The following is a 12,182-nucleotide window of genomic DNA, read 5'->3' as shown; positions in this document are numbered from 1 at the left end:
GGAATAAAAAAAACCTTGCAAATTCTCTTCTAATTTGACTTTTTATAATTGAGCCTCCTGGTCATCCGCTCAGATCAACAGTAGCTTGTAAACTGCCAAGGTGTGCTCGATGGCTAAGGGGAACCAGCAGTGTGTGCCAATCTGACTTCTTGAATCAGCCTCCTTCCTTTTATTTTCTCTCTTCCACGTGACAGCACGGGTTTCGGTGATTCTTAGTGACCCTGTGTCTTTCTTTCTTCACCTATCACCACGTTTATCTCCATAGTTCTTGCAGACCACTTTGTTTCAGAGGTCAGGTGTGGCCCATTCTGTTGGCATGCCTGTGCTCCTTGGGAGTGGATTTGCTTGGGTTGGATACAGAAACCAGCTTGCCTTGACCGGAGTCAGTACCGGGGCAGTACTTCAAGGCATGGATTCTCATCGCTCAACTGGAAAGCCTTCCTGTTGAGTTCTTGCCCCAAACTGTATTCTAGCTGTACCTCCACATGTGTTCCCCCCTTGTAGGCACAGAACATGCCACGCTTACCAGTGTTTGCTGTTTAAATTGTGTGTTCTGATTTCAAGTGTGTTTTCCAATCTCTTTTTATAAATCCTAGTTTATAATAAACACAGCTTGTACCATCAGTTTGATCCTTTTTTTTTTTTTTTTTTTTTTTTTTTTGAGATGTATGCTTATTAATCAACCAGCATTGGGTGGGACCTGGGGGTAGGGGATAGGGAGCATCATTCACACTGTCCTAAAATGAGAGGACCAAAGAGTTTCCTGCCAAGTCTCCCTTTAGAAACCTCAGGATGGCCACGTGTGCTGTCTCTTTGAGATTCTGAGAGTCACTTTGAAGTGATCCCAGTAGATTCAACGAAGCTGGTTTTGCAGAAACATTTTGTGATCAGAACAGCAAGATCATGTAACCTATATAACGTGTAATCCCAGCCAGCTAAAACACTGCACACAACACGTAGAGAAAGTGTGGAGGGCAAATCTGTGTGCTGCGTCTGTGAAACCGGGAAATTTAGTTTGCTTTCGGCAAAGAGAATTTTGCCAAACAGCTCATACTTCTTCACTTCATCTCGTCAAGCCTTCAGAAAGTCAGAGGTGCAAGCATCCACCGCTGCAGCTTCTCAGACTTCGGCGCCTGGGGGAAAAAGTTGGGAGAGGAACAGGAGGAAAGAAGCGGCCAGGAAGAAGGCCAACTTCGCTGCCCCGAGTGGCGGCCGCGCCCGTTCCCCGGGGACCGCCAGGGGGCGTGCCGGCCCGCTTACGGCAGAGCCTTGGGCACGTGACCACCGTCCGGCCCTCCCGCTTTACGGCCCGTCGCCCAGGCGGCGGTTACCTTGGGGACGGGGCTTGCGTGGCAACGGTAACTAAGGAGCTCGCGGTGGAGAAAGCCGGGGCCGCTGGAGGCGGGGAGGTGACAGGGGTCCAGGCGGCGGGACGGCCCGGCCACTGAGGCCCACGGAGGGCGCGCTCTGTGAGTCGGGGGCGGGGGCCCTGGCGTGGGAGGGCCCGGTGCCCCGCGGGGGGCGCTCGCCGCACCCCGGCCGGGCCTGGGGCGGCCTCGGAGAGACCTGAGCTGCGCGTTGTGCCCCCAGCAGGCCCCCACACCTTCCTTCCGCCCCTCCCCCGAAGCCGCGCATCAAGATGCGCCGGCAAAGTTTGCAGTGGGCGCAGGCCTCGTGCTGAGGGCCCCTTGCTGGAAATCATAGTAATGATTTTTGAGATGCAGGAACCAAGCGTCAGGGAGGTCTGCCTCTTTCTAGCGGTGTGATCTGAATAAGTCCCTTCAACTCCCAGAGCCTCACACTCAAGTTTGGCGGAAGGAATAAACCAGAGACTATGCTGGAAGGCGTTTAAACTTTGTAAACAGTTGCCGCCTTTCTCAGCCACTCTGCTGCAGCTGCGTTGAGCATTTGACATGGCATCTCAACCCCAGAATTTAGGGCTCTCATTTTTATTTTGCCTGTGAGCAAATTTGGACCCTGAGGGGTATAGGACTTGCCCAAGGGCACAGAGCAAGTGAGTGGTGGAGCCAGGTAGGGTTCAGTGCTAGGAGAGGCCGGTTGCAAAGCCGGCTTTTAACCACTAAGCACACTGCTTCTGCCCTTATTTACATTATTAGTATTGTCGTTAATGTCGGGGTTATCATTTTGCTGCCTGAGGGAATATGAATATGTATAAAGTGAGTTAAAGGGCTCTCAAGTTATTCCTAGAAAGGCGAGAGGCCCTGGGATCAATATGTTGAAGATTTGGGACAGGCTTTCCCAGGAGTATGAAATTATTTTTGTTGCTGTGGAAGGGAACCAGGGCCAGCATTGCACATTTCATCGATAGGTTAGTGCACCAGGAAATTAAAATGGGAACTGCTGATTGTTATGGTCAAAATTTCTCTAGAGAAAACTCCACAAAGAGGAATGTCGGACGCAGGGGAAGAGCCACTAGAAGAAACAGAAGAAGATGGAGGAACAGAAATGGAAGAAGAAGAAGAAGATTATAATTCATATTATAGAGAGGGAGAAAGTATGCCACAGAAATTAAAGGAAGATGATATGTTAGTATGGAGACAGCCTCGGGAGGAGGGGGAGCAGGAGGAGGAGGAAGAGGAAGGAGAGGAGGAAGGGGAAGAGAAGGACGGGGTGGAGGAGAAATGGGAGAAGGGGGAGGAAGGGGGAAAGGACTGGGAGGAGGAGGAAGAGGAGGAAGAAGGAGTGGAGGAAGAGGAAGAGGAGCAAGGGGAGGAGGGAGGAGGAGTGGGAGAGAAAGAGAAGAAAGGAGAGGAGGGGGAGGAAGAATGGGAGAAGGAGGAAGGAGTGGAGGAGAAAGGGGAGGAAGAGGAAGAAGGGGGAGAAGGTGGGAAGGAGGAGGCTGTGAGAGAAAAAACGGAGGAAAAGGCTGCAGCTGCAGGGGAGGAGGTAGCTGCAGGAGTACAGGAAGAAACCACAGTGAAGCCCCAAGAAATCACCAAGTCCAAGATCAGTTTGGAGAAACTTACATTGACTGATTCCCAGTCAATCATGTCGGGAACTTTTCTAGTAAGTAGTAATTGTAAATCATTCATTCATTCATTCATAATCATTAAATGACTGCTTACTATATACCAGGCTATGGAGATACAAATAAGATACAATCCATTCTCTTAAGGAATTCTAGGGAGTGTCAGGAGGCAGACCTGAACTCTCTAAAACAATATGCTAAGTGCAGTGATTGAAAGATGCAAGGGAGACATTTAAAAAAACAAAACAAGAAAAACAGGGACCCTTAACCCAGCTAGGAGGATGGTCAGGGGAAGCTTCCTGGAGGAGGCGTGCACCAGAGCTGATGTAAAGAGGGGCTAGGGATTAGCTGGAGTGTGCTTGTTTTAGAACAGAGTCAGTGTGATTATAGTAATGGAGGCTTTCCACAGACTCATCCTGGAAGAGAACTCAGCTGTGGTCCAAGGAGAAGTGACTCTGTGCCGAGTCTGTCCTCGGAGAGGACCAGTGCCACTTAGAAGAATGGTTCTGCTGTGTGGTTCTGCTGGTAGGCCAGGAATAAACCTGGCACACCCATGACTCATTTAAGTACAAAACGTCCCAGGCTCCTTTTTAAAGTGCTTCATGGTTCCCATGTGAGGCTAACACTGATTGGCTGATTAGGAATAGAAAGGAAAATTTATGAGGGAATACGGCAGCACATACTGTAACTGGAATCACAATCTTCTTTTCTTTCTTTTTTAAGAAAACCCATAGTGGTGATGAGTCAAAGCGTGCATCAGAGCATTCAGAAACAAATGAGCTTTTTAGAGACTTGAGCTCACAACGAAGATTTCTTGATTTGGAGCAAATCAGTTCTGAGGAACTACAGATTAGTTCCCCTGACTCACAGCCCTCTAGCAAGCTTGGGCAGAAAACCCACCAGATGCCCCAAGATGAATCGGGACAAGAAGGGACAGATTTGGAAGCAGAAAAGGGAGAAAGGATACAAGACAAAAGACTATCATACTTAAGTGAAGAAAAAGGAAAAGAATTCCAGCCCCAAACAGAGATCCCAGAGGATTCACTGGTGGCCACCAGTGAGGACATTTTGTTTCAAAAGGATGACAGAGCCAATGTGTACCCTTTGGTGAGTGTCATGTGCTTTTTGATTTCCTCCAACGCTCGGACAGCATTGTGAAATAGGGGAGTTTTATGCACATGGAAAAAAAAAATACCACCAGAAATATCCTTTTTAAACTAACAATAGACTTGTGTGTTTTAAAGTTCAGTTCAGCGCTCCAGCTGGACACGCATGACAGGCTACGGACAGGAACGCCGCATCTGGGTCCAATAGTGTTGCTCCGCAGGCAGGAAATTCCGGACGTGGTTTGTCCGTTGCAGAGGGTGCTGGTTTTGGTGGGAGACTCAAGCTCCATCTCTCCTCCTCCCTCCCCCTCCCTTTCCCCTCTCCGTTTTCTCACTTTGTGCTCCTCCTCCTCCATTCCTTCCCCTCTCCCCCCTCTCCTCACCTCTTCTGCCTTAGCTTGCTTGATAGCTTTACAAGCTCCTAAAACCATTACAGGCTCCTAAAACTATCCCATTACCAAGATGGGTCAGAAAGTGAAGGGTGTGGACTGGGGCACCTGGGTGGCTCAGTCGGTTAAGCCTCAGGTCTCGATCTTCAGGTCTGTGAGTCTAAGCCCCTCGTCAGGCTCTGTGCTGACAGCTCGGAGCCTGGATCCTACTTCAGATTCCGTATCTCCCTCTCTCTCTGCCCTTCTTCTCTCTCTCTCTCAAAAATAAACGTTAAAAAAAATTAAGAGAAAGTGAAAGGTATGGAAAAAAAGTGAAAGCCACTGTGAAAAGCACCAGGCAGTCCAAAGGAATCTGCCTTTGCTGCCACTGACAGTATTCCAGGGAGGCACCATCTGCGAGGAATAAAAATATTATCATTTACCAAGAGAAGGGAGAGGAAAGTTTTTTTTCCCCCTTCTTCCTCCATCTGCTTCTGACAATTGCCTCCTAGGATTCATCTCCTGTTTTTCTTTTTTCCCTGCAGAGTTGGCCTTTGGAAGATTTGTAAGCAACTGAATGCATATAAAGCGTTTAATGTAGTTCGGAACATATAGGGCGCACTTGAGCGTCAACAGCTAGATGGCAGTGGTGGTGATAATGCCAATGAGGATGATGGAAAATGTCTAGCGAGAAGGGCAGACAATTGACAGCCTCCTTTCTGTATATTTGGCTTACTTTGAGCAGTGGAGTTCAAGGTCAAAGCTTGCGATTATTCTGTCCAAAAGAAAGAATAAGTAAGTTTTAGAGCCCTTGAAGACTTTTGTCTTGTTTAGCCAGCTAATAAGACATCATGTAATATCACTAATGAGACCAAGTGACCTTTGTGCCAGGGCTTTGGGTCTCCTGTTAACCTTGGGCTCACCACAGAACCAGACCTCTCTCTACAAACTTGTTTAGCGCTTTGAGTATACCTTCTTTCTTTTCCCGTTCCTGTATTGTTTTTCCTTTCTGTTAAAATTACTAGGTGCTCCATACATTAAAAAAAAAAAAAAAAATTAAACAAAGCAGATTCCCCTTCTTACACTGACCACGCCCATCCCAGTTCCCTGGGGTGACTACTGTTACGGTTTGGTATAACTGTAGATCTTTCCAGACCTTGTTCTGTGCATCTACAGACCTGTTAGCTGTGTACTCCCGTGAGTGTGTGCACACACACACCATGACACCCATTAGTTTTTGTTCTCTTTACCAGTGACAGATTCTGCATGTCTGCAGAGTATTTTTCTACTTCATATATCTTGGAGGATTTTTTTTTCTATCAGTGAATGTAGATCCATTTCCTCGTTAAAAATTTGTTTTAATTTTTTTAAATGTTTATTCATTTTTGAGAGACAGGGAGAGACAGTGGGTGAAGGGCAGGGAGAGAGGGAGACACAGAATCTGAAACAGGCCCCAGGCTCCGAGCTGTCAGCACAGAGCCAGACACAGGGCTTGAACTCATGAATGGTGAGATCATGACCTGAGCCGAAGTCGGACACTCCACTGACTGAGCCACCCAGGTGCCCCTAAAAAAATGTTTTTTAATGTCTATTTATTTTTGAGAGAGAGACAGAGCGTGATTGGGTAAGGGACAGAGAGAGAGGGAGACACAGAATCCGAAGCAGGCTCCAGGCTCTGAGCTGTCAGCACAGAGGCTGGAACTCAAGAAATGTGAGATCTTGTCCTGAGCCGAAGTTGAACGCTTAACCAACTGAGCCACCCAGGTGCCTGCCCCCATTTCTTCATTTTAAATTCAGGCATTTCCCTATTATTGATGGCCATTTATGTTCCTTCTGATTTCGTGTTCTCACTAGAGGTGCTTCAGTGAGCGTGCTTCTGAATCTCTCTCTGTGCCCGTGGCACCCTCTGTTTCCTTTGGGGTCCCCTGCCTCATCCCAAAGGCCTGGAGTGGCCCATGGGGCTCATGGACACTGTCTCCAGCCAAGAAAGAAGGGTATCCTGCATTCATGAGAGGGGATCTTGTGACTGTCAAATGTAGTGAAATCTGGTTTTGACAATAACGTTTTGTTTTCATGTTTTACGGGAAAAGATTCCCATAAGAGATGGCTGTCTTCGTGATTGGTCACCATGAGTGCAAAATGCAATGAATACTGTGTGGTTTCAATTAATGTGAGCACTGCTTGACAAGGAAGTTCTGTTAATACCGAATGAACGAGTTACTAAAAATCTCTAATCACTTAGCCATCGCTTTAGACAACACCACATTCGATTAATTGGCCTTAGTTAATTTTTTTTAAGCTTACTTATTTTGAGAGAGCGCATGTGAGCTGGGAGGGGCAGAGAGAGAGACAGAGAGAGAGCGAGAATCCCAAAGACTCCGAGCTGTCAGCGCAGAGCCGGACCCGGGGCTCAATCCCACAAACTATGAGATCATGATCTGAGCCGAAATCAAGAGTTGGATGCTTAACCAACTGAGCCACCCAGGCGCCTGGTGTTAGTTAATTTTTTAAATGGACTGGTTTTTTGTTTTTGTTTTTTTTTTTTAAGTAATCTCTAGACCCAGTGTGGGGCTGGAACTCATGACCCTGAGATCAAGAGTCGCACACTCTACCGACTGAGCCACCGGGCACCCCTAAATGGACTGTATTTTTGAGGAGTTTAGGTTTATAGCAAACTGAATGAAAAATAGAATTCCCTTCTACTCCCTTGTGACTCCTCCATGCCTAGGTTCTCCTTTCATTAATATCTTGCATTAGCATGGGACATTTGTCACAGTTGATGAGCCGATGTTGATCTGTTGTTATTTTTTTAATGTTTGTTTATTTATTTTGAGAGAGGGAGAGAGAGCAAGAGAGAGACAGAGCGAGTGAGCGGGGGAAGGGCAGAGAGAGAGAGAGAGGGAGAGAGAGAATCCCAAGCAGGCTCCACACTGTCCACGCAGAGCCTGACACGGGGCTCAAACTCACGAATGGTAAGACCACGGCCTGAGCCGAAATCAAGAGTCAGCTGCTTAATCCACTGAGCCCCCCCATCTTAACCATTTTTAAGTATACAGTGTAGTAGTAAGTACTTTCACGCTGAGGTGCAACCACTGCCTGGAGCTCATCTTGCAAAACCGAAACTCCCTACCCATTGAACAACAACTCCCCATTCCCCAGCCCGGCCCCTGGTAACCGCCGTTCTACTTTCTGTCTCTGTGGATCTGACTCCTCCTCTAGGGACCTCATGTAAGTGGAATCCTACAGTGTTTGTCTTGCTGTGACTGGTGGATTTCACTTACACGGTGTCCTCCAGGTTCATCCATGTCGTAGAGTGTGTCAGAAACTCATTCCTTTTGAAGACTGAATGATATTCACATTTTGTTTGTCCATTCATCTGTCAATGGACACTTGGGTGGCTTGGCTTTTTTTTTTTTTTTTAATGTTTACTTAGTTTTGAGAGAGAGAGAGACAGAGTACAAGCCAGGGAGGGGCAGAGAGAGAGAGGGAGACACAGAATCTGAGCTGTCGGCACATGGCACCATGCATATAAAGCGTTTAATGTAGTTCGGAACATACAGGGCGGCTCATATGAGGAACAGCTCAGGTTCTGAGCTGTCGGCACATGGCCCAGTGGGGCTCGAACTCACAGACCATGAGATCATGACTTGAGCCCAAACCAAGAGTTGGATGCTTAACCGACTGAGCCACTCAGGCACCCCAGAATTTACCTTTTAAGTGTACAGTTCATCGGTCTTTAGCCTGTTCACAAGGGTGTGCAACCATTACCACTATGCAATTCCTGAACATTTTCATCCCCCCCAAGAGAAATCCATCCCCCTTGGCAGTCACTCCCCACCCCCTCTTCCAGCCGCCCCGCAGCCGCTCATCTACCTTCTGTCTCTGTGGATGGAGTCACACACTCTGCGGACCTGTGTGTCTGGCCTCTTTCAGAGTCATGGCTTCAAGGGTCATCCACACTGTAGCACGTGGCTGAGGACTTTCTTGAAGTGATTTCTCCTCTTTGGACTGATGATGTGGAATCTTTCTCCTCCAGAGACTGTGCCAGGAGCGCCTAGCATCCTAGCTCTGGCCTCAGCACACTTAGTGTCTTGCTGGTTTTACCTTTGTCTTCCAGACCTTGACCTGGTCTTTTGGCTGGAACAGTTCTCTTCCTGTTTACTATATTCGAGATGAAAGCCAGAGAGTTCTTCTGTATGTCTGCGCTCACACCGCGGTCATCTACAACGTTTTCAGTAATAATCAGCACCATCTTCAGGTACGCAAGGTTTCTGGTTTTTGTTTTTCGTTTTGTTCTGTTTTTACCACAAGTAAAAGAGGTGGTTTTTCACTAGACTACAGCATTTTGGTTTTTGTTGCAAGGGCTGACTTCATTATATCACCATCGTGTTTTCCTACCTCTCTTCTGAACTATAGCAAATCTTGTCTTTAGAAGCACATTTTATTACTCATTGTCTGTCTGATCCTAATCAGAATCAATTAACAAATAGCAATTGCTTTTAATTTTATAGCAACAAGAATTTAAAGCATTTGTATTTTTTTTTTCTGCATTTCCCTAAAAATGCGGTCAGGATAGATCATGTTGTCTCCACACATCTGGGGGGAACACAAAAGGCTTCAGCAGGGATTCGAACCCTTTGCAGGTTTAAAAGGGCATTCGTTGATCCTTATAATCATGCTGAGAAGTGGGTGTTCATATTCCCATTGTACAGAAGAAAAAACAAAGGCTCAGAGCAGGTTAACTGACTTGCCTGAGCCTGCACATGAAGCCAGGTCTTGAATCCAGGTCCCCTGACTTGAAAGTATTGAGTAGGTTGGTTTTGTCCTGTCCTGTCCCCCCCACTTGAACACCTTTATTTGTTTTCAGCGCCCTCTGTGCCTCCCCAAGTGTCCCACATGCCTGCCTTCCCCTCCGTTCCTGACATTTTCTGCTTCCTCCGTTCCTGACATTTTCATCATTTACCTGACCAAATGTCCTCCTTTCTTGGACTTCTCGGACTTTCCACTCATTAACCCGATGAACAATTCCATGTTACCCTTTTCAATGGACATATATTTTAATAAGGACCTGCTTTAATCAATACCTAGGTCAAAAACATCACAAAGGATTTTCCCATAGTCCATTGTGCCAGGGATCCAAGCCATGTGGGTGCAGCTGGAAAAAGTTGCTCTCTAGAAGGCCAGGAATACACACGAAACCAGCCAGCACCACCCTGCGGAGCTCAGTTGAGTGTGTGGGACTGCGCACAGTGGGAATGGCACAGGGAGAAGGGAGAGCTGGTGTCTGCAGAGTCAGGAAGAAGCGGGAGTGGGCAGAGGGGCTGAGAAATGGGGACAATGCCAGGCAGGTCAGAGTGAGCTGGCTGGGAAAGGCCTTGACCATTCATTCATTCATTCATTTCACAGATATTTCTCATAACATCTGTTGCAGATTCTGGGTCTGTAGTCATGAACAAAACAGATCCAGTCCCCCCCACCTCGTGGAGCTTATAGTCTCGTAAATACATAACTATGAATTATAACAAGCACTCCAAAGGAAATGTGGGAATGCTATAGGGGAGAGGTCAAGAGTGAGAGCCGGAACTCAGATTGGGTTGCCTGGGAATGCAGACATGCCCTTCATGCCGAGATCTGACTGATGAAAATGAATCAACCAGGGACAGGTTGGGGAGGAGCATTCTAGACTGAGTTTGCAGGCCTGTGCGTGGGGCCCAGAAAGGAGGCCAGTATGGCTGGTGCAGAGTGAGCGAGGGAAGATGAAGAAGGGTGGAAATAGGCTATTTCCTGGCAGGGAGCACTACCGTTTTTTCTGTGTTTCCAGAAGATTCCCGAGTTACTGGGAAAGGATTATAGGGGGCTGGGAATGAAAGCAGATAGACCAGCGAGGAACCTTTTGCTCCAGAGCTGCTCAGTGACCTGATGTGGACACTGTTTTAGGGCGATGAGGCCGGCAGGGAGCTTCCAGGGGACTAGGCAGAACCCCAACATTTATTCTCAACCTGGGTTCAGAGTGGGGGACATGCCTATACCTGTAGGACACCCCTGCTCTTGTGGGCAGTGGGGCTTATCCAGGTGTTTCGAGGGGGAGCAAATTTGAACACCGCTGGCTATGGAGAAATGCCAGGGAAAGCCAGTGGGCATGGAATTTTCAGCCAGATGAACCTGGAAGGGGAGCTCCGTTCTCTCTGGGGCCCCAGTCACTCCTACCAGTGCCAAGCCTGGGCCGTGTCCTTGAGGTTTCAAAACATTTTCTCTCCATTTCTGCAGGGCCACCCCAATGTGATCTCGTGCCTCTGCATCAGTGAAGATAGGCGGTGGATTGCCACGGCCGACAAAGGGCCCAACTGCCTGATAATTATATGGGACTCCTTCACAGGGTAGGCTTGGTGCCACCATGCTTTCTCCTACTTAGTGTCCTGTGTCTGCCACTGTGGGCAGGACGGACGAGCAATCTGGCCTGGGCGTGCAGAAACCAGTGATGGGATGCAGGGTGAGGGGCTAGGGGACCTGGGGGAGGCTGGCCATCTTGTTGCCTTGAGTGACATTACCTTGGTGAATTTCCCGTTTACGATTCTTGGCTCCCGAGGCCCAGAAACTTGGTTTGGCGGTGTCCCAGAGTAGACGGGGCTGAGGGAGGTTAACTCACACAAATCCAGCTTGGAGGCCCAGAGAAGTGAAGTGACTTTCCCCACCTGCAAAAGGAAGAGGCTAATCATACCTACTGTTTTAGTTTTCTTGGGATGCTCTAAGAAATTACCACACACCGAGGGGCCTAAAATAACAGCAAGTTACTCCCTCACAGTTCATGAGGCTGGAAGTCTGAAACCAGGGTGCCTGCAAGGGTGGTTCCTTCTGGGCCTCCGAAGGAGAATCTGTTCCAGGCCTCTCTCCCAGCTCCTGGTGGTGGCTGGCAGCCCTTGGCAGTCCTTGGCTGGTAGACTGATCCCTCTAGTCTCTGCCTCTGTCTTCACATGGCATTTTCCCCTGTGTATCTCTTTGTGTCTTCTCTTCTGTGAGTTCAGCAGTCATTGAATTTAGGGTTCATCCTAATCCAGTAGGACTTCATCTTAACAAACTACCCCTGCTAAGACCCTATCCCACATAACGCTCACATTCTGAGGTTCTGGGTGGACATGACTTTTGAAGGGGGCCCTTCAACCCACTACACTTACTTTACAGGACTGTCATAGAGGCCAGTAGAGCACGGTACCTGGCCCGTGACGGATGTTTATATGTGAGTTTTCTTTCTTAATTCCTGGTCCTAGAGGCAGAGAGCAGTGTGGGATTAGTTGACAAGATTGTAAGGCTCTGGTTGGGAGTGGACGAGTCCAGTTGGGCTAGATTAGGAAGAAGGTGTGTTTAATGCTCTGGAGTGTTCTGGAAAGTTATATTGGATCTTCTAAGACACAGGTCCCCAGGTGACTGGTGACCTGGATAGGGCCATGTTACCTAACCCTGGTCCTCATCTTACTGGACATCTCAGTGGCATTTGACACTCTTCATTTCCTTGGCTTCTCTGATACCACATCCTCTGGTTCTCATCCGACTTACTGCCTCTTCCTTCTCAGACTCTTCTGAGTCTCGCTTCCTCTGGCCTTTCCTTGGCCACGGCCTGAGGATGCTTTGGTATTGTTCTCCAACCAGGAAGCAGCAGACCTGGGACTTGAAACCACACTGTCTTCATTTCAATGCCACCTCAATATTGGGGCACCTGGGTGG

The 12,182-nt window shown here is 48.1% G+C and overlaps 1 protein-coding gene across 1 annotated transcript in view; it reads left to right on the top strand.

The window, feature by feature from the left end:
- Positions 1-1,364: 1,364 nt before the first annotated feature.
- Positions 1,365-12,182, top strand: part of CFAP251 (cilia and flagella associated protein 251) — a 65,949-nt gene continuing 55,131 nt past the window's right edge. Inside the window, exons 1-6 of the mRNA XM_042910480.1 lie at positions 1,365-1,469; positions 2,390-2,631; positions 2,824-3,027; positions 3,713-4,096; positions 8,581-8,721; positions 10,731-10,840. Of these exons, the coding sequence (XP_042766414.1) occupies positions 2,410-2,631; positions 2,824-3,027; positions 3,713-4,096; positions 8,581-8,721; positions 10,731-10,840 (1,061 nt within the window). The 5' untranslated portion in view covers positions 1,365-1,469; positions 2,390-2,409. The remainder of the gene's footprint in view (positions 1,470-2,389; positions 2,632-2,823; positions 3,028-3,712; positions 4,097-8,580; positions 8,722-10,730; positions 10,841-12,182) is intronic.

The sequence above is a fragment of the Panthera leo genome, chromosome D3, assembly GCF_018350215.1.
Source record: "Panthera leo isolate Ple1 chromosome D3, P.leo_Ple1_pat1.1, whole genome shotgun sequence".
Taxonomy (NCBI): Eukaryota; Metazoa; Chordata; class Mammalia; order Carnivora; family Felidae; genus Panthera; species Panthera leo.
Note: the sequence above shows the minus strand (reverse complement) of the source record. Positions and strands in the feature narration are given on the sequence as shown.